The sequence below is a fragment of the Triticum urartu genome, chromosome 6A (genome assembly GCF_056163025.1).
Source record: "Triticum urartu cultivar PI428250 chromosome 6A, HENAU_Tu73, whole genome shotgun sequence".
NCBI lineage: Eukaryota > Viridiplantae > Streptophyta > Magnoliopsida > Poales > Poaceae > Triticum > Triticum urartu.
The window spans coordinates 144,039,373-144,061,356 of NC_141878.1; the positions used below are offsets into that span (position 1 = coordinate 144,039,373).

Consider the following 21,984-nt stretch of genomic DNA (forward strand, 5'->3'; position numbering starts at 1 on the left):
CCTCCTGTTACCATCCGGCCTAGACGCACAGTTCGGGACCCCCTACCCGAGATCCGCCGGTTTTGACACCGACACCGGGGTAGTCGGCCTCGACGCCTCCGACGCCGACGGGGGTGGCCAGAGAAGGAGATCAGCGAAGGCCAGTAGAGGGTTGGAGGCGGAGGAGGGGAAGGGTTGGAGGCTCGCGGACTCGAGGAAGGGATCTGTTTGCGGTTAGGTTCGGGCGTAATCGGACCGAGACTTGGGTGGGATCTGTTTACACCATAACCAATAACAGAGCTACCTAAACAAACAACTATTAACGCAATCTGTTACCATCATTATCAGGTTGCGTTACAATTCGCCGAACCAAACAGCTCCTAAGTCTTCTTAGAGATTCCAATATTGACTATATACACACACATATATATAGACTTTTTAAAAAAATGTAGGTTCACTCATGTTAATTTAGATCATGGGCCCAATGTTCAATCTAGCTTAAAATTCCCCTTCTGAGAGCATCTACAGCCGGGCGCCCTCCCCCGCCTCAAACGCCCGGGCGAATGGCCCGGTCACAAAAATCCCACCTAGATGGGCTGCTTAAACGGGCCTCAAACGCTCGGCCTGACCAGCACCCCTCATATCCAACCCAAATATGGGACGGGTATGGGGGCGCCCACCACGTCGAACCCGACAACCCTACCTCACCAAAAATTGCACAAAATGCACTAAATTCTTCCTCCTCCTGCCGCCGCCCTCCTACATTTCCCACGCCTGAGCCCTCGCCGTCCGCCACCCTTGCTTCCCATCCTCACCACCAGTCCCGATCTGCCGTCCTAGATGTCGTTCAACCCATCCCCGACCGCCACGACGGAGACTGCGTCTACCTCGTCCATCGGCGTCCCTTCCGAGGATCTGACGGCTGGTTGGGCCATTTTGGAGAGCCTTCCGCCCATGCAAATGTCGGTGGTGGACATATGTCACTCACCGCAACTCGTTCGGGGCGCGGATGAGCACGGGCACCGACGGCGCCAGGGCTGCCCATGACCTGTTCGACAGAATGGCACAATAAGAATAGGTATGCTTTTGTTGCTCATGTCCGATCAAAGTTTCATATGGCATGTTCAGTGTTTTGCATAGACCGCTAGTTCATTTCAGACATGATGAATTCTTGCAAACCATGATCATCTAGGAGGCGTTCATGTCGAGCATGATCAATGACAATGAAGGTTTGACCCAAATGGAGTACAAATTTGGGGGCACGCATTTGAAGTATTCCCCTGTCTTCATCGTATGTCCTCAAAATTTGAACATGATCATGATCATCTAGAAGACAGGGGAATACGATGAAGGCAAATTGGATCAACATATGTCCTCAAAATTCCCAATCCGAGCAAGAAGAAAAAGACAGGGGAATACGATGAAGGCAAAAGGTCCGCATTCTCAACTTTTGAGGACATCTTGTTGGTCAAAAATTGGTTGGCCACAACAATTGATCCAATTTGCGGCATCGAAAAGGGGAACAAGTATTGGAGGCGATTTGAAAGAAGTATCACAGACAAAAGGGATATGTGGAGCCGCATCATATCATGACCAACCACAATGTGGCATCTCTCTGACATTGATGGGGGATTATTCAAGGGGAAGTGAACAAGTACGTCATCTACTACTCACAAGTGACCAAACACCCTCAAAGTGGAATGGGAGTGGCAACTCACGTAAGCTCAATTGCTTCATCTTGTCATCATTTGCATATGCTTCTTGTGTTTGCATTCTCGTGCTCATACATATGTTGTTTGCTAGATGGCGATGGCGGCCACTTTGTATCACGAGACGGGGAAGAAGCTGTATGCTTTTAGACACTGTTGGATCATATTAAATGGAGTGCCAAAGTGGACACAACATGTGGCCCATCTCAAGGCCGACAAGAAGAGGAATGGTGGCTCGAGCTCCCACCAATCAACTGGGTTGGACGATGAAGAGAACGACATTGTTGTCGAGAATGGAAGAGCCGCCGTGTCAAAGGATAACCAATAAGTCATGGAAAAACAAGTAGGAGAAGGCAAGGGCCTCCCATGACGCCGCAAAATTGTCTTCCACATGGACGGGCATTTTTTCGGCAAGGGAGAACAAGAAAGTGGAGAGGTACAAACTCATGTTGGATGTGCAAAAGAACATGATGGATGAGACTGGAAGAGGGCGAAGGAGAAACTGGAAATTGAGAGGGAGAAGATCGAGTTGGAGAAGCAAGGGGCGGCTATCAAATGGGAACTCGAGAAGGCCAAGACATTTGGAGAATGAACTTGAGAAGGAGCGGTTACAACTCGCACGGGTTGCAGAGGATCCAAAGATCATGTTGGCCGACGAAACCCTCTTGAATGAGCATGCAAAGAAGTGGCTTGTGAATAAAAAGAAGGGGATCAACGAGCGTAGTGAGTACGAGGCGGTGAGGACAGCTGCGACGGAGCAGGATGCAAACATGGCCTCATGGCCTCGGAGCAGGTGGCATGGATGGCGAGCGGCTAGTGATCCGGCAAGCAAGCGAGAGGCATCCGTACGCTCGGACATGGATTTCATTTTGGCATGTCTGGTTCTGTTGAACTATAATTTCCTTTGCTTTGTTTTGAACTGTTGAATTCGAACAATTTGTATTATATAATCGACGTGCATGGATTGTATGAATTTGAGAATCCGTATTTGAGGTTTGTGACTATGCGGCACTAGAAATAAGGGGTCAGAGCAACTCCAAAGGGGCGACCCATTTCGTTCGCCTGCGTCCGTTTGGGTCGGCGCGGACAAAAGTGGCGGCCCAATGCGCCAACCCAAACCCAAATCACGTCCGCTTCGCGTCTGTGCCGACGCATTTGCGGTCCGAATTTGCGCCCCAAATGCGTCGGTGCGGACGCCACGCGTGCCTTCTCGGCGTCCGCCGCGTCCTCACCTGGCGGCCGTCCAACGACCCGCTGCCCACGCGATCAGCTTAATTTATGACCACGGGCCCACGCGTCAGCGACGGTGGTCGTTCTTTTTTAAGCCGACCGTGCGGCGTGGCCGTTCTCATCCAAACTCGCCGTCCACATCTAGCCAGCTCTGCTACCCAGTCATCGGCAAACCCTAGCCACCACCACCACAGCGAGATGGCGCTCTTCTCCGGCGCCGGCAGCAGCAAGGCCCCCGCCATCCCTTTCCCATCGGAGCTCCTCCCGCCTCCGCCAGCACCGGCAGAGACAGCGCGTGAACATGCCAGTGCACCAAGCGGAGTGGCACTGGCACCACTGCGTGCCTCTGCCGTACCCTCGTAGTTTAGGTTGTTTTTATTTTTCTTAAATGTTAATGTGGACGCGTGGACTCTCGCCGGCCTTCATGGCCGGTTGTAATGTTTAATTAATGTTGTTTTTTTAAATATGCATGTGTTTTTTTCTAGCGCCGTCAAAATGGATCGAGTCAGCGTTGGGCGCACGCGCCGACCCAAATGCGGAAGCGGACGTCCGTTTTCGCCTGGCCGACCCAAACAGATAAAAAGCGGACAAAATCGCCGTCCGTTTGGGTCGACCCGTTGGAATTGCTCTCAGCGGGCGCTGTTCGTGGACACGCCCGGACGTGGCTGTAAATGCTCTGAATACATGATAATCTCTGTCTCTGCTTGCCTCACAATGGTTTACGCGGGATTTAGGGGGTGTTTGTTTCCAGAGACTTTTTTGTGTAGGGACTAGAAAAAGTCCCTCTTAGAGACTTTTTTATCAAACGAGAGGGACTTTTTAGGTACTAAACTAGGCATTTGGGACTAAATGAAAAAGACTCTTAAGGAGTCTTTTTGGGACTTTTTGAGACTTTTCCAACAATGCCCCTTCATACATTCATTGGCCCGCCACCCCATGGTGTTGTTTGATTGTTATTTTTCTATATACTAGGGACAACATAATCATTTAATAACCTTTATGAAGGGACTAGAGACTTTTTAGTCTCTAAAAACAAATATGGAGGGACTTTTTAGGGACTATGGACTTTTTAGTTAGGATTAGAAAAAGTCCTAGGACTAGAGAATCAAACACCACCTTACTTTCGCTCCTTGGGTTCCGTGACGACGATTCATGCAGTTGCATGGCAATTCCTCAATGCCATACCGTCTGGTAGTGCATCAGCGTCACACGGACACAACCCATGAGTGATGCTTGATTCGTCGTCGTCGCCAAGTCGTGATGCAGGCATGAGCATTTATCCGCGCCCACAAGCGCGAAGAAACGCGGAAATTTCCTGCCCAAAACGACTCCAACTCAGGCTGCGTGTCAGTAGTACCTTCAATTCAGGCTGTGCCCCGGCACCAGTGTTTCAGAGGTAAACTATATTGCCAGTAGCGTAAACCAACCGTAAAGCGATCGTGTTTGCCTCAGTTTTCATCAAAAATAAAAATAAAGCACGATCACGCAAATCGGCCACCGTCCCCAGTGTTGAAACGTCGTGTCGCTCTCTCACGATGATCTTATCGGCGCGCGTCATCCTGCCGACGCTTCGATCCATGCCGGGCAAAACAGGGAAAACCGGTCGCCGCCGACGCAGATTGGCACGCACGCGCGACTGATGATATGAACTCCTTGCTAGCCCTAGCTAGTTGCTTGACTTGCTGTTGCACATACGCCACACGGCGCGTGTGATTGGCGTGTCAGTGTGATTTACCGTGCCAATAAGCGCCTCCGATTATCCTGAATAAAAAAAGAAGAGAGGAAGCACCTCGGATGCACATCTCACGGTCTATAAAAAGGAGACGAGCCCAGCCGGCCAGCGCCGCACAAGTCTAAAGCCAAAAAGCACACTGAACGCCTCGCTTCCTTGCTCACTGCCGGACGCAAAGGTGCGGCCAGCTTCCCGGCCAAGCCCGCACGTACGGAGTACATATGCTGCCCCGTGTCTGTGTGTCAGACGCGCTTGCTCCCTGCACCAACTGGCTACCTACAAGCTAGCTAGCTAGGCTCCATCGGAAGCAATAGCCAGCCAGCCAGCCTGCATTCACCCAAGGTACTCATTCCGCGCGCCACCTTTCTTCCCTCGGAGCCCGGCCGGCGCCGTCTCCCTCCCTCCGCCCTGCCCCGTCGCCGTCGATCTCCGCCGGAGAAGCTGCCCGAGGTACGTGCGTACCGGCCGTCGGCCGAGCGGATCCGGCTTGCAGTCAAGCGTGTTCGATTCCCTTTGCGTGGGTTCTCGACCGGTAGCGCGGCTTCATTTTCTTTTCCTCTCTCACGTCAACAATGTCAGAAACCTGACCTTGGGCAACGCCAGTGACTTTAGTCCCATCTCGGATATGGAAGGAGGCTAGGAGCTCCTTATAAAGGAGAGTGCCACACTCCCTTCAGGTCGGTCTTTTGGTATGTTGTGAGCTTTCTGCTTATAGTGAAGTGTTCGATGCGCACCGAAAACGTCCGAGCATATATCGATGGACCGGGAGCTGGACCTGGGTTACTAACAAACAAGCGTCGTCATCACCGACACGTACCGTTTTCCTATTGCCATAAACACACCGGCTCCCATACAAGGCCATAAATTATCGTACGTATATACTCCTTCCAAACAACTTTCGGCCGGCGTGTCTTGTCGGATCATGTGTCACGGGACGATTAAACTCCCAAGAAATTAACACCGACTTTCGACATAGACAGCGCTCTCTCTGTGTCCTGTGGTCTTCATCTGCTTTTCGTTTAGCGTGTGTGAGGTTAACTGCGTACACGTTTATTTAGCCGTAGTCGTACGTTTGTTCCACACGAGAGGGTTAATTAGATTGGTCTTCATCTGCTTTTCGTTTAGCGTGTGTGAGGTTAACTGCGTACACGTTTATTTAGCCGTACTCGTACGTTTGTTCCACACGAGAGGGTTAATTAGATTGGAAAATGAGCACAAGGCGAAGAGAAAAAGGAGGGTAACCGCGTCCGTACGTGCGCGCTGAGGGAACCCATGCAACTCCTGTGACGGCCGGGCACCCCACTGGAGACGCACGGGATGGTGATCCCCACGGCACGCACCAAAGCACACGACGGGAGTAGATCAAGGGAGCAGCCGTCTCGGTGCGAGTCGGTACACCGGAGTCGGGTCGGTCATACGGAGCTCGGAGCAGGTGCGGGCGTGAGGTCACCCACGACGGGTCGACGGCGACTCGACTACATGTCTCAAACTATAGTCAGTCCCACCGACCCACCCCGACGCAGTTGTTTTGGACCCCTTAAATGCCGTCCATGGGTCGTTTTTAAGAAAATATGCCGTCCATGTGCCATGTTATCTATAGAACTTTCATGAAAAATAAAATACTCACTCCCTTCGTCTCATAATACAAGAATGTAGTGTTAAAAACATTCTTTTATTATGACATGGAGGGTAGTGTTAAAAACGCTCTTGTATTATGAAACAGAATGTAATGTCAAAAACGCTTTTGTATTATGAGACGGAGGGAATAATAAATTGGCTATGAAGCATTAATGCTTGCATATGTGAAGCATGTGATTGAAAATGAGTTACATGCATATCATTTTTTTCCTTTTCGAAAAAAATGCATATCATTTTTGTTGGTCCATATGCTATACTATACGTGGGCTGTAGATGGAGATGCCACTTCACTCTCTTCACCCCTCACTCCTCCGTGAACAATTTTGCTGACACAAAGGACTTATTATACTTGCTCTTAGCCCGATCGACCCTGAATCCATGATCCTACTTTAATATGTTTATTAATTGCTTTCATAATCGGAAAAAAATTTCAATATTGATAGCCCTAATTCCTTAGTAACATATTTGTTAGGAATTAGCCTCGTTTTCTAAAAGCACAATCAACACCAAGTCTGGTAGTGAGATGGTTTGTTCCTGCCTGACGGTGCATACCGATGTTAACATACGGAGTTGGGAGAGCACCGTTCGATGCCAGGCGTATCAAAGTTGTGGAGTGAAGCCACCAACGATGTGCCATTTGCGGTGACAACATTGGAACCGGACCTCTTCGGACTTGGGTATTGTTTGGGTCGTGATGTGAAGCGACTTACAATGCGTTGTGAGGTTTAGATGGAAGGTCTGCTTCGACGATGATGCCAATTTGACCGGGATGTGGTGGCGGCTCGAGAGAAATATCCGGAGAAAGAAGATGAGTTACAGCGCGTTTGTTTGGGGCAAGTTGGAGGTGGGGATTGGGAGTTGGAGGCCCGTGGGACTTAACTTCCCTTGATGTATTAGATCTACGGGCTTGCACAAACCAGTTGTATTTTCTTAATGAAAAAACTCTTAAATAATTTCTTTGTCTGAAAATACTTGTCGGAAATGGACACCGTGCTATGGAAAAAGAGACAATAATATACTGTATCACGATGTGCCTTTTGTGTTGCACATATACACCGGATAGATGCAAAGAGCTGGCTTTCCTATCACAAGAGACAATCCTGTTCGCTCAACTTTAGCTATAGACGACGCGTTTTCTGTTGAAGTTCGGATCCGCCCATCAATCCGTTGCCCTCAGCCCACGCAACAGAAAGCGAAAAGGAAGGAAGGAAGGAAGGAAGAAGGCGGAAGAAATCCAAGTGCGTGAAGCGGGAAAAAGGCACGGAGGAAGGAAGCAACGCGGAAGCAGCAGACAAACGAAACCAGGCCAAGCCCCCGAATTCGGCCGCCGCACACTCGCTCGCTTCGTTTCCTCCGCCGCACGCCTCATCCGCTAGCCCCCATCCCCACCCCCACCCCTCGCCTCGCCGCCGCGACGACGGCCCGCTCCGCCTCCGCCGCCGTCTGGGTCTCTCCGGCGTGCGGCGGCGCCCGCCTCGAGGTGGTGGCCGCACTGCCGGATACGTTCGCTTGGTTTTTTTGGGGGGCTTAGGGCTTGGAATTGGATTTGCGCTCCGTTTTCGGGTTTTTTGGTCTCTACTGACGCGGTGCTGCTGCTGAATGTGCGCGCAGATCGGGGGCGCGGCGGCCGCGTTCGTGCGGTGTCATCTCTCCTGAGGAAGCGGCGCGATGCCGGCCGGGGGCGTCGGCGTGCAGGCGCCCGAGGCGTCGCCGGGGCGCTACGTGCGGCGGGTCGACGAGGTGCCGCCCGACGACGACGGCTGCGACGGCGTCTTCGGGGTCGACGTGCGGGGCCCCGGGGACGGCGACCCCTTCGACATCCCCGCCAAGCGCGCGCCCGTCGAGCGGCTACGCCGGTGGAGGGTGAGTCGCCATTCCCTACTCAACTTGCTGCATTGGGCTCGACTTGCTGGGGGTTTCAGGCAGTGTGCTTTGGTTGGCGGCCATGCTTGGCACCGCAATGCGGTTTCGTTTCGTGTAGATTGTCCCTTTTTAGACGGGTTTAGAGTGTCTCCTTTGTTTTTGGTTGGTATTGCCACCCAAATGTGTTGGTGCCTGGTCTGGTGGAGCATGTGTTGTCGAACTTATTCGTTGCAACCAACTAGTTCCATTTTATTTATGCACTTGTAGACAACTTGAGTAGTCCCCAAAACTGCGGTGTGAAAAGCTCCAGAATGGTTGGAGGAAGAATCGTGGACCTCACTTTAGGAAAAATGCGAGAGACATGGTCATATCCCCCAAAATTGATGAGGCTTTGATGTTTTTCTATCACAATGGGTTGCTGCATCCACAACCTAGAGGTTGGTGAGATGATTAGATGAATTAGTTATTTTAAGCTTAAAATGTCTGGTGTTCTTTGGGTAGATATGGGCTCATACATGATCACTGGCTGCAACTGAGTTTTGAGCGAGACAATGAATTGCACTGAACCTAGCCATGGACATGTACGTCTGTTATCATGCCATCATCTCTTGGTTGATGAGTTGGAATAATCTCATAGGGGCAATAAGAGCTCAGGATTTTATGTTACTTGGCCATGCATTTGAGTGTGCTGAGCGGTACACATAATATGAGGTAACATTACAATTTATTAAAGCATGGATAGTTGGACAGAATGAAGGGATCAGGTTTAGCGGAGAGTGATGGTGGACTTGCTTAGTTCTTGGCTTGCCCTTGAAAGCAGAAATAATTTGGGATCATTATTGCAGGAAATCTTTTTATTTAGTTGATTGGTTTACTCTGTTGGATGGATTTAACAAGTGGAGTAGACACTTCATACTTGGGTGTTGACATCAAAGATGAGTGTTTAGATTGGATACATGCTGGGACAGAGAAGATAGAGTAGTTGGCAGAGAAAATTCTCCTTAGTGAACCTTTTACTACTTGGCCGTCTAAGTCACGTCGCTAGCAGCAAGATATACACATTTTGGTCGTCTAAGGCGAGCTGTTTTGTCTAGGATATATTTCTCCAAGTAGTTGCAAGACTTAATTCACAACATGGTGATTCCACTTTCTGATATGTATCCTTATCCAAACTCAAACCTAACACTCGATTTCATCTGTATCCGAGCCTCTTAACTGGAACGTACTCAAACTAAACAAGTTATTTCCTGCCTCGCCGAATATTCTAATCTTGTGCTGTAGCAGGAGTGTGGACTCCTTTCCTCTGATGTCCGCAAGCCTTATTGAGTCTGAAACACATTCTCCCCGTCTCCTTCCAAACCCTCACACGTCCTACTCTTGTCATGCAATTCTACAGCATTGCTGGAAACATATTATGGCTGGACTGCATACTAAAAGTTGCATTGAAACAGCCCAAAAGTAATAGTTGTTTTCTTTTGTGGGCTGCAGTTATCTTCCATGATTTACATTTAGTTCCACCCCTATAGCAGGGCTCAGTAAGTTAACATTATTTGTTCTTTCCTGTGTAGAGCTTTTGTTGTGGATGAAGCATATGATTGACATAGTATTAGAAAAGATGGATTGCTCTGAATTCTACTCCTCCAATTCTACTTTGTTGTTGTATTGCGTATTTTTTTGTTCATGCATGTTTGCATGCACATGCGCTCGCATTGGAAGTAAAATTCTTTATATGTTCATGCATCATTTAAATATTTCTTAGGGCATGTTGGAGCTGTATGCTCACACCAAATTTGCACTATTACTTTTACTAGCGCTACGGCACATTCAATCATAACTTTTTTGTAATCAGTTTATTAACTCTACACATTACTATTATGGTTTGTTTTATTTGCAGCAAGCTGCACTTGTGCTCAATGCATCTCGGCGATTCAGATATACACTCGACTTGAAAAAGGAGGAAGAAAAAGAACAAATAAGGAGGAAGATTAGGGCTCATGCTCAAGTCATACGGGTATGCATTCAAGCTTTTGTTTCTGCAGTATATATGTTTTATTATCACACTTTTCCTCTTTGATGCTTTAGTTTTGAATTCAATCAGGCTGCACTACTGTTCAAGGAAGCAGGAGAAAAGCAGAATGGTGATACGGAATTACCAGGTAACTGCCATGGGCTCATTTTGTTGTTGTACACATAAGATGCTGTCAGCGTCTTGGTTATGTTCTCTGTTATTTTGCCCTGTGAGGATTGTGTCAAGAAATAATCGTGTACTCAGTGGAGGACGATCCTGCACCTTGTTAATAGTAGTTCAAACTGTTAATTCTTTTTAAATTACTTTGACGTTTCTTGCATGCAGAAATTCTCCCACGGGGGTTTGGAATTGGAGAGGATCAACTTACATCGATGACAAGGGATCATAACTATTCTGCTCTGCAAGAATATGGAGGGGTATGCACCATTCCTACATGCAAATTAGCTGGAATTTTCAGCTTCCGGATCATTAGTTAATGTGGTATCCTTCTTTGGCCATTAGGTTAAAGGGCTCACAAATTTACTGAAAACAAACCCAGAGAAGGGGATCCATGGTGATGAAGCAGATTTGTCATGTAGGGCGAATGCTTTTGGGGCTAACAGATATCCTCGCAAGAAAGGAAAAGGCTTCTGGGTAAGTTTCTTCAATTTTTAAAGGTATTGCAGTACCAGTGATTAATCCTTCTTACTGTGTTCTGTGTTGTGACAACACTGTGTTCTGTGTTGTGACAACAGGTTTTTCTCTGGGAGGCCTGCCAGGACTTGACATTGGTTATCCTTATTGTAGCTGCAGCCATTTCTCTTGTATTGGGCATCGCAACAGAGGTGGACTCCTTGTCCACCTAACCTTTTCCTATTTCTTTTGTTTTATATTTTGTCTAAGTGTCTTAATGGTTGTGTACATTTTCTCCCTTGTGAGTTATAGTTCTGGAGCATTTCCTTATGGATCAACCCTTTGAACATTATGTTTTTATTTTGGTTCTAACTTTAACAATTTCGTTAGGGCATCAAGGAAGGATGGTATGATGGTGCAAGTATAGCATTTGCTGTCTTTCTTGTGATACTTGTTACTGGTATGCTGTTTTCTTTCACACATCCAACACCTAAGTAATTCAATATTTTCTGATATTAAAGATGGATACAATAGTATCATTATTGTACTTTAGCAAGATGGACATAATGGTTTTTGAACTTGAACTTTTCTTAACTTGGGATTCTGCTGTAAATTTGGAAGACAAACACTAGACCTTATTTTCTTGGGTTTATTCTTCAGTAGTATGCTTGGGTCCATAATACATTGTACCTGGAAGATAGAGCAATGTTATTTTGGTTTTGTGCCTCAACTAATATCAAATATGCGCTTTAAGTATATGTTTCCATCGTTTTCTCATGCACTTCATTTGTTTTAACTTCACTTTCTCTCCTTCTGCTCACTACGCCCATGAAAGGGTGTCCAGTTTGAACAATCCAGTTGTACCTTTCTAAAGACTCCTTTTTTTTGTCTTATTGTCTTAGCTGTCAGTGATTACAAACAGTCCCTTCAGTTCCAACACCTCAATGAGGAGAAACAAAACATTCAAGTCGAGGTTGTGAGCTAAACCTAACATAAGATTTGACCATTTACTTGCTACTTTTGGTCCTCTGATGGCATTGTAATTGTGGTGTGGTGACCAGGTTATTAGGGGTGGTAGAAGGATTCAAGTGTCAATCTTTGATATTGTGGTCGGTGATGTAGTAGCTTTAAAAATTGGTGATCAGGTAAGATGCAGCAAACAAATATGGTCTGCGTGGCTTATGTTTGCGTTGTTTACATTTCTAATATATCATAACAAAACCAAAACCACCTTTTAGGTTCCAGCAGATGGCATTTTAATCAGTGGCCATTCTCTTGCCATTGATGAATCCAGTATGACCGGCGAAAGCAAAATTGTAAGTTATCCCTTGTTTTTAGACTCCTACGTAGAATCAATTTGCTAATGAGTAGTAAATGGGGTCCTTGATTAGGTTTTGAAGGATCAGAAGTCACCTTTTCTAATGGGAGGATGCAAAGTAGCTGATGGTTATGGTACCATGTTGGTGAGTGATCATATCTTGTTATCTCCTCGTTCTTTTTTGCTTTCTGTTTTGAGAATCACATGTCTACGAACAAAAAGAGGCAATTGGGGCTCATTTACTTATTCGTCCCTTGGACTTGAGTATTCCTTACCTGCCAGCTAGATTAATCAAAGAGGGGAGTGGAATTGACCTTTTAATGTTAATATTAATGATTTGATATGATTCCACTTGCAATTGTGCTACTCAAATGCAGGTAACTGCGGTTGGTCTAAACACTGAATGGGGTCTATTAATGGCCAGCATTTCAGAAGATAATAATGAAGAGACTCCGTTGCAGGTTTTTTTTTTTCTGTTTATCCTTTTGCTGATGGTCTGAATGGAATTTTTTTGAACAATCTGTGTGCAATGTGAGTTCTGATATGGTTTATTCACGGCCTTCTCTTTTCTGTTTAAGGTGCGGTTGAATGGAGTAGCAACATTCATAGGCATTGTGGGGCTTGTTGTTGCAGCAATGGTCCTTGTAGTTCTCTTTGCAAGGTAAGACTCGTTCATGTAATTACCCCATTATTTGAACATTGTACCTTCAGCATGATGTATGGTTCGTACAAGGGAAATAAAGTCACAAACGTATAAACCTGTAACTCTTATGCCTATCCTATGTTCATAAGGGCAGTGATCTGTTGCTTTTGTATCCATAATATATGTACATACTTGAACTTTTCCTTTGCTCCCAGATATTTTCAGCTTTTAGGACATGCTTAGGAACTTTTTTTTTGTTTCCGTGTATCTTACAGAACATACTAATAGTTTTTTCCCTTACTCACAGATATTTTACAGGACATACTACAAACCCAGATGGTACTGTTCAGTTTGTTAAGGGGCACACAGGTGTGAAATCTACAATATTTGGAGTAATAAAGATACTAACTGTCGCGGTATGTAATGATTTAATATTTGGTGTACCTGAAGCATCTTTTTCTTTTCTAATTCTTACATTGCTAAATGCAATTTAGGTGACTATTGTCGTCGTTGCTGTACCTGAGGGACTACCGCTGGCTGTGACACTAACGTGAGTCAATATAAGCGAAAATTTTCCTTCATCATTTTGAATTTTAGTTTTCTGACCTATATTTTTTTCAGCCTGGCTTATTCAATGCGGAAAATGATGGCAGATAAAGCTCTGGTACATATTTTTGCTATCTGTTTATTTTGTATTCTGTCTGTCATCACATAAATCTACATGTCAATTTCAGGTGAGGAGGCTTTCAGCTTGTGAAACGATGGGTTCTGCTACAACAATTTGTAGTGACAAGACTGGTACATTAACGCTCAATCAGGTTAGTTATTTTTAGCATCATAATGGATCTTCACTTCATTCTATACTATCCTTTATATGACCATTTAACTATGTGTGACTTTTTGTTGCTTAAGATGACTGTGGTGCGATCAATAGTTGGGGCGATAGAGCTGCAACCTCAGGCTACTATTGAGAAGTTGTCACCTACAGTGACCTCTCTTGTACTTGAAGCAATTGCACAGAATACTTCAGGCAGTGTGTTTGAGCCAGAGGTGATGCCACATGTATCCACTACTCAATGCCTTTTACTGCTGCATTTAAACCGCATACTGATAACACGGACGCTGGTCGCAATCATCTTTGTATTTTTCTGAAAACCTATTTTCCTGCTATAAGTTTGTCTATTGAAGTAGTACTAGGATTTCGAGGTTGGGATTATTTTCCGAGACGTTCCTCTCTGCTATTCTCAAAAGAGATCAACCTTAATTGCACATTAAATGCACTTTTTTTGTATGTGTAGAGGAGTCTGTGTCTATGCTGAAATGTCATCTATTTCATAAAATACGGGGCATTTTCTGCTTTTGGCAATGAGTATCAACCACTTGACACTTTTTACTGCTGCACTTAAACAACATACATGATAAAATGAATGCTGGTCACTATCATCTTTGTAATATTTTTCTTAAACACATTTTGGCGCTCTGAATTTGGCTGTTGAAGTAGTGTTAGAATTTCAGGTTGGGATTATTCTCTGAGACGTTCTTCTATGTTATTCCCAGAAGAGAACAGCCTTAATCGAACACTAAATGCATTTTCATAGATGTTGCAGTGGAGGCTGTGCCTATGCCAAAATGACACATACTCCCTCCGTTCCTAAATATAAGTCTTTTTATAGGTTTCAATAAGGACTCCACACGGATGTATATAGACATATTTTAGAGTGTAGCTTCACTCATTTTGTTCCGTATGTAGTCCGCATTGGAATCTCTAGAAAGACTTATGTTTAGGAACAGAGGGAGTATTTCATAAAATACGGGGTATCTTCTGCTTTTGGCAATGAGTATTAGCCGTTAACAGTCAATACTGTCATCATTACAATGCCGTTTCTTTAGGGTCCCTGCTATTCTTTGGCCAAAAAAGGCCCCCTTCTATCAATACTGCTAGTTACAGTTGTCCATTTTTCATTTGATGTAATTGGTATCCTGTCCTACATCGCCCTGATTCTTGACTCATCAGGATGGTAGCACTGTCGAGGTAACAGGCTCACCAACTGAAAAGGCAATTCTTTCTTGGGGTCTTGAGGTAAGATTTCCTGAGCATTAAAACTTTCTTCTGCTTTGGGTGGCTATATTCTTGCTTATCCAGTTGCTGCCTTTTTAGCTTCATATGAAATTTGCCTTGGAGAGATCAAAATCCGCTATCATTCATGTTTCTCCATTCAACTCAGAAAAAAAACGCGGAGGCGTTGCAGTGATTGGGGTAATTTCTTATTTCACTTTCAGCTGTATCTATAATATTCTAAAATACTACTCCATCCCAAAATAAGTGTCTCAACTTTGTACTAACTTCAGTACAAAGTTGTACTAGAGTTGAGACACTTATTTTGGGACGGAGGGAGTAGTTTATTACTACTTTGTTATAGCACATTTTTCATTGAATGATCATATTTGCCCAAAAACGAGTTTTCACTAGATGTGTCTAGCGCCTGGTTTGCAAAGATGTACTATATTATGGGACGGAGGGAGTACTTTGATAAAGAGGAACTGGTCTTAGGGCTTGACCCTTATATTGCTCCATGGGGCTTAAAGATGATTATGGGCTTAAATGATTTATTTAGGAGTGCTTGACGTCCAAATTTCCTTTTTTTTTCTATACATATCTGATATATCAGTTGAGTTCAGTAGTTCACCATGTCAATCTAGGATGCATGGTGTCATTCATATCTTCAGATCATTTGCCTTTTCTAAGCCATCCTCCTTGCCTATTCTCTGTCGGTCCTTAACCTATTGCTATGATTTTGGGACAGCAGAACAAAATAATGACCACCAGACTCGCAAAATTCTTTGCTCAACACATATCTTTAATTCTAACATATATCCAAGAATAATTTAGAAGTTCTGTTATGTGCTAATATTCTGCTATGCCTTGCAAGTCACGAAAGTGGCTCCTGCGGTCTTCATGGTCTAATTTAACTTGGTTTGTGGCATACATATACTTCATCTGATGCTTGGGAGACTTCAATTAATAACAGTCTGTCACGTGTTCATCATTGTGTTGAATTTGTTATGATTGTGTTGTTAATTTGGTTTAGCTAGAGTGCCATTCTTTTGCATGATTGCCAAGTGTTGTTTACTGTTGTGCAGTACATACCTCTACATACCTCAACCATATACTGAACTCAGTCATGTGTTTATTCAGAGAGATTCAAATGTTCATGTGCATTGGAAAGGAGCTGCGGAAATAGTTCTCGCGTTATGTACAAATTGGCTTGATGTAGACGGCTCAACTCATGAAATGACACCTGATAAGGTAAATGACTTACACACCTTTTTCGGATTTAATTTCATAATTCCCTGTCTCAATCTGGTCTTTCAGGCTAATCACTTCAGGAAATACATAGAAGATATGGCGGAGCAAAGTCTTCGTTGTGTTGCTTTTGCTTATAGAAATCTTGATCCGAAGGACATTCCATATGAGGAACAAAGAATTAATTGGGAGTTGCCTGATAATGACCTGACTCTTATTGGAATTGTGGGGATGAAGGTACATGGACAAGACATGCAAATCCTGAATTACAATATTGCATATAAGGATGCGCTTCCTTACCTCTATTTTTGTCATAACTTTTGATAGCCTTTTGGTTTGTAGCTGAGTCATCCATGTTCTTTTGCAGGATCCTTGCCGTCCTGGAGTGAGAGATGCTGTTGAGCTGTGCACCAATTCTGGTGTTAAGGTTTGTGTTTCTAATTCATGTGTTGCCGAGGGACACTAAGAACTGTTAGAAACAGTACAAGTTATATTTGCCTCCGATGACTGTATTTGTATGTCCTGTGTAATTTATATATTACCGCTGCATGTAATTATCATTGCTACCTTTAAATTTGTCAACTATATTGACACCGTTAAATGTTGGCATAGTAGGAGTGCATTATTGGAGTTCTTGTCATCACTATAAGCTAACTTCTGCAGTTTTTGAATGGATAGGTACGGATGGTAACTGGAGATAATCTGCAGACAGCTAGAGCAATAGCACTTGAGTGTGGAATACTCACTGACCCCCAGGCTTCTGCACCAGTTATAATAGAGGGAAAAGTTTTCCGTGCATACAGTGACGCCGAAAGAGAGGCGGTTGCCGACAAGATATCTGTAAGACCATAACTCGTTTGTGCTTGCCAAAATATTAAATGTGTCCTAAGTTTACCGAGCTAACCTAATGAGAGTATTTTGGGTTGACTTATGCTCTAGAAGGTTATTGTCATGCATCTTGTCTTGTAACGTATTTGGTTTGGCAAGATTGACCATAAACCCAGGCTGATATATTTGAAATCATGTACATTTTATGAGGATCAATCGCTCTTTATGTTATCTGCTGTTCTGTATAATGCTTCTACCTTCCCATCTGATACTTGCTTTACAAGTATTTGAAATTTTGAATGCAGCTAAAATGGCTGGCTTGCAAATTCTAGTCAAATAACTCTTTGCTTTAGGAATATAGGGAAAGAAGCTGGGAATATATATATATATATATATATATATATATAGAACCTTCTAAACATGGAAATTCCATGCAAGATATAGGGAGCACAGTATTGTACTGTTGTCTGCCTTATTCGGTTCTTGTAATTGGTGATGATTACTTGTCTGGTTTGACATATAATTTCCCTTTCTCAGTTATCAAGGCACAAAAAAGGTCTCTTATGCCACTTTGTGTAGTATATATATCATTATATCTATGTTCAGTGATAGTCGCATGCTTAACTTTTACCTTTGTACAAATACGAAAAATAATGAACAGCTGAATTTGTCTTCCACTAACCTATAGATACGGGAAATATCATGATTACACTTTGAGCTTGGTAGCTAATTTTGTCACGGCATTTCTGGTGCTCTATTTCATGTGATAGGGTAGATATTCCTCCTCCCGTTTGAGTCCATATGTTATCTTGTGCAATACTTGCTCCTGCTGTTAACATCATCATTGCTGGTTAGCCTGATTCTCAAAATCGCATTGCAGGTGATGGGAAGATCCTCTCCGAATGATAAGCTTCTTCTTGTAAAGGCACTGAAGAAGAATGGCCATGTTGTGGCTGTTACTGGAGATGGGACAAACGATGCCCCTGCATTGCATGAGGTACGTGCATGAGTTTGTATTTTGAATGGGTAAAAGGACATTGGCTGTTTATTTTTGAATGTATACAAAGAAGGATTATAAATGTATTGAGTTGAATAGTTGATGCTAGTGTTTCTAATTTCAGTCTCTCATCCCTCCTATTTTCAGGCAGATATTGGTCTTTCTATGGGCATTCAAGGAACAGAAGTAGCTAAAGAGAGCTCAGACATAATTATTCTGGATGATAATTTTGCTTCAGTCGTGAAGGTTAGGCCTGTTTGTAACTTAATGATCTTCTCATCCACAGTTGATTAGTGTCATTAAGTCTGTTCACATTTAATGTTCTAGGTGGTCCGCTGGGGTCGTTCTGTTTATGCAAATATCCAAAAGTTCATTCAATTCCAGCTTACTGTAAATGTTGCGGCTCTTATAATCAATGTGGTTGCTGCTATTTCCTCGGGCAATGTTCCTCTAAATGCTGTTCAGGTTTGTCACAACATTCTTATTTACGTTTCTTAGAATTGTTGCCAGATTAAAATCATTTTCCATATTGATAGTTTCAATGCTAGCCGTGTCTGAATATTCATAGTTAATTGGATCTATATGCCATGCGCTTCTTCCACCACTTAAGAGTCTATTGAATCATTGTGCCAGCTAATATAGTTAATTAGAGACCGCATTAGAGCAGTGTTAGTCTAATTACTCCTTTTTGCTACTATTCTGGACTAAATCCTGCTTGTTGAATGCACAAAATTAACCATATCAACTAAGCGACAGTTTCACATGGAAATCAAAATTTACATCTGATGGGAAAATTCCATAGTAGTTTATCGAAAGAGTATGCACCAGTGATGGGATATCTGTCAGGATGAGTATTTTCTGCTGAGAGTAACATCTTGTGAAAATCATCATATTTGTGTCATAAATTGTTGAAGATCAACTATGAAAATAATCTTGTCATGTTCCGTAAGGAAACTCTGAATGAATAGACATGAATTATCAACTTAAGTACGTATTAAACTTGTATAGATTTGCTACAGCCAGATGTTTACTTGTTCTACTGTTGAGACAGCTTCTCTGGGTTAATCTCATAATGGACACACTCGGCGCACTTGCATTGGCTACTGAACCACCAACGGACCAGCTTATGAAAAGGACACCTGTTGGACGGAGGTTAGTCCTTTTCCTTTTGAAACTGTTATCTAACGTATGTGCATTAAGCTTCTATCTGTATTTCTTGCTGTGCTAACTTTCAGCCTTTTATAAATATTTAAATCATCAACCTATCCTAAGCGCAACTTTGAATCTCATAGTCATAGTTCTCTTCCTCAAATCAAGGTTTTTGAGTACACCCTTTATCTTTTTATTAGGGTCCCACAGATTTGAAGAACAGGGAAGTTTGGCCAACAATTACTCCCATAATATATAGGATTAGTGATGCAAAAATGGTATCATCATATAAGCATATCTAGTAGTATTTATAGAATTTTGTGGTTCCTAAGAATTACTCCAACAATGTATTTATGAGGGCCCACAGATTTGAAAAACTGGAAAGTTTGGCCAACAATTACTCCAATAATATATAGGTAAAAATGGTACCATCATATAAGTGTATTTGAATTTTGTGGTTGCTAATAATATACCGCAAAAGAGACATGAGTCCAGGGACTTCGACAAAGAGAAATAATTTGGTGATTGTGTTTTTTTTGGGGGTATGCTTATGTTTATTGCCGCAAGGGCTTCTTCATAGTTTATTGCTATTTAATCTTAGTTGATTAATTAAGCCTTATCCTAATCTGTTATTTATACTGTGTAAACCTTCTTGATACTGTGTCATTCGAAATATGTTTGCTGGTGAGAACCAAGAAAAAGTGTTACTTATACTCAATGATTCCAAATCGACTTTAAGCATGCAAAAACATCCTGTAACAATATTTCATATAATTCTTGATTGGCATTAGTGTTGTGTGTACACTTAAAACAATTCTAACATTAGTCTGCATATCATGCAGAGAACCTCTTGTGACTAATATTATGTGGAGAAACTTGTTCATTCAGGTATTGGTCTTTTCAGATGTTAACTGTCAACTAATTATTTTACCGGCATATTTTTGAGTCAGTTACTAAGGTCTTAACTCTTGTGCAAGCACAGGCTGTCTATCAAGTGGCTGTTCTTTTGACGCTTAACTTTAGGGGCCGAGATCTTCTGCATTTGACTCAAGATACCCTCGAACACTCCAGTAAAGTGAAAAATTCATTTATATTCAACACATTTGTCCTGTGTCAGGTAACTTCCTGCCTTGTTTAAGCACTTTTACTTTATTCGGAAGCATGTTTCCAGCCTTATGGTTGAGTCTGAATATACTACTTTTCTCTCTGGGCCACTATGCGCATCACCCACAGCTTTACAGTAGCATGTTTCTTTATTATACGGTACAGTTACACACGCCTCAGTAGCTCCCACAGCTGGCTTAGAAAGAGTTTAGTAAGATTGGATTTTGATTAGCATCAAGTAATATAGGGATAAGTTCATTTTGTTCAGATTGCCTTCTCCCTATTTGTTCAAGTTTGTTACTGTTCAAACTCCATAAGCAAGTCTTTTTGAAATGTGTAATCCCTGTCTATGGTCTCATCTTTCTCCTAATCCCTTCCATTCAGCATATGCATATACCATCTTGCTGCTTGACAAAGCTCTACTTTTTCATTTTTCCCAATAGGTGTTTAACGAGTTCAATGCACGTAAACCAGAAGAGCTGAACATATTTGAAGGAGTTTCAAGAAACCACCTCTTTTTGGCCGTTGTGAGCGTAACCGTCGTGCTGCAGGTAAAATGAGAGAAAACACAAATGTATGAGCGGAAACAGACAACCTTTGACTATCTAGAATTTCACTTTTGTCCATAATTTATTCTCAGGTGATAATTATTGAGTTCCTTGGGAAATTTACATCAACAGTGAGACTCAGTTGGCAGCTCTGGCTTGTTTCTCTTGCTATTGCTTTTATCAGGTGAGATCCCTGTCCCCGTTATGAACCTACTTGTGTTGTACAGATGAGTAATGCTTTTGAAAATATTTTATTTATCAAAATTGCGTTTCAGTTATTAATTTGCTAATGTAGCAGTTTGAATGAACATATCAGACTTTTGACTGTGGCTTGCTTGCTTGTATACTATTTCTGTGTTCATGTAGCTGGCCGTTGGCTCTTGTTGGAAAGTTCATTCCAGTTCCCCAGACCCCATTGAAGAATTTGATCCTGAAGTGTTGGCCAAAAAAGAAGAAGCAAGGTACCCATGGTGTCTCAGTTTTGAAAAATAGCTGCTGTATTTTTTTATGTGTGAAAATACTTGTTGTATCCGCAACCATTATCCTGTCTGAACCTGTGATCTAGTAACTATGTAGAAGCTACATTTTGTTTCCTTTCTGGCCGTTTTGTTGAAACATCCATTTTTCCCCTTCTCAATATCATCTCGGTGTCTCAATGTACAGGTGACGAAGGAGCAGCTCCTCCACCGGTGTGACACTGAACGTCTCTCCCAAGTGGCAGAAATCATCAGCTGCCAAAATTCCAGTTCTGGTGCATATAGATGCTTGGATAAATTTGAATGCTGATTTCTTCTAACTACGCTAGCTAGCTTTTACCTGACTAAATACTCGGGAGGTTGAAGCCAACACTAATGAGACGCTTCGTCCTCGCTTACTCGTAAGCTGGGGGTCTGAAGCCGACCTGAACTAAAGACCATTTTAGTAGCCTAACAAAGGTCAGGAACTCCGTCGGCTACACACCTGTACAAATGGTGCAGCATGTCTAGAATGTTCTTGCAGTTGGGAAGATCGCTAGTAAACAAATTTCCTTTTGGATACGATTGATGTGTATATCGTTTCGTCTAGGTTCCCTCATTTCCTCTAGGATTTTGTTCTAGTGAACTAGTGAGTCCTGTGGAGAGAGCTCTGGGCTTTCTTTTGAGTGGTAATGTTTGTGTGGTCGAATCATGAACTTGCATAATGTGCATTAAATTGGTACTGACTTCAGTAAAGCTACCTTCTGTATGCCAAACCTTGTGAACGTTTATGTTTACCTAAAAATGGTACAAAGCGCACGTGCCTGATTTTGGCTCTCCTTTACC

At 43.2% G+C, this 21,984-nt stretch overlaps 1 protein-coding gene and 1 long non-coding RNA gene across 3 annotated transcripts; both read left to right on the forward strand.

Moving 5' to 3' along the window:
* Positions 1-446: 446 nt before the first annotated feature.
* LOC125515823 (uncharacterized) lies at positions 447-2,671 on the forward strand. The gene is made up of 3 exons (XR_007287137.2): positions 447-1,057; positions 1,172-1,697; positions 1,783-2,671. It is a non-coding gene; the product is annotated as an uncharacterized LOC125515823 (long non-coding RNA).
* A 2,349-nt stretch (positions 2,672-5,020) lies between these two features.
* On the forward strand, positions 5,021-21,907 carry LOC125517286 (calcium-transporting ATPase 5, plasma membrane-type). Of its 2 annotated transcripts, none has more exons than XM_048682468.2 (35): positions 5,021-5,100; positions 7,900-8,151; positions 10,046-10,162; positions 10,250-10,307; positions 10,505-10,596; positions 10,682-10,813; positions 10,915-11,004; positions 11,183-11,252; positions 11,695-11,765; positions 11,854-11,937; positions 12,031-12,108; positions 12,184-12,255; positions 12,488-12,571; positions 12,689-12,771; positions 13,061-13,169; positions 13,248-13,303; positions 13,375-13,417; positions 13,488-13,571; positions 13,666-13,803; positions 14,768-14,833; positions 14,912-15,010; positions 15,950-16,060; positions 16,127-16,294; positions 16,425-16,484; positions 16,736-16,897; positions 17,766-17,882; positions 18,030-18,128; positions 18,210-18,347; positions 18,934-19,034; positions 19,874-19,919; positions 20,014-20,148; positions 20,579-20,686; positions 20,776-20,867; positions 21,050-21,144; positions 21,347-21,907. In XM_048682468.2, the coding sequence occupies exons 2-35, from the start codon at positions 7,957-7,959 to the stop codon at positions 21,376-21,378; spliced, it is 3,285 nt and encodes a 1,094-aa protein (XP_048538425.2). In that variant the 5' UTR covers positions 5,021-5,100; positions 7,900-7,956; the 3' UTR covers positions 21,379-21,907. The 2 variants fall into 2 exon arrangements, with proteins under 2 accessions (XP_048538425.2, XP_048538424.2); XM_048682467.2 differs by lacking the exon at positions 5,021-5,100 and adding an exon at positions 7,425-7,768.
* The last annotated feature ends 77 nt before the right edge of the window (positions 21,908-21,984 follow it).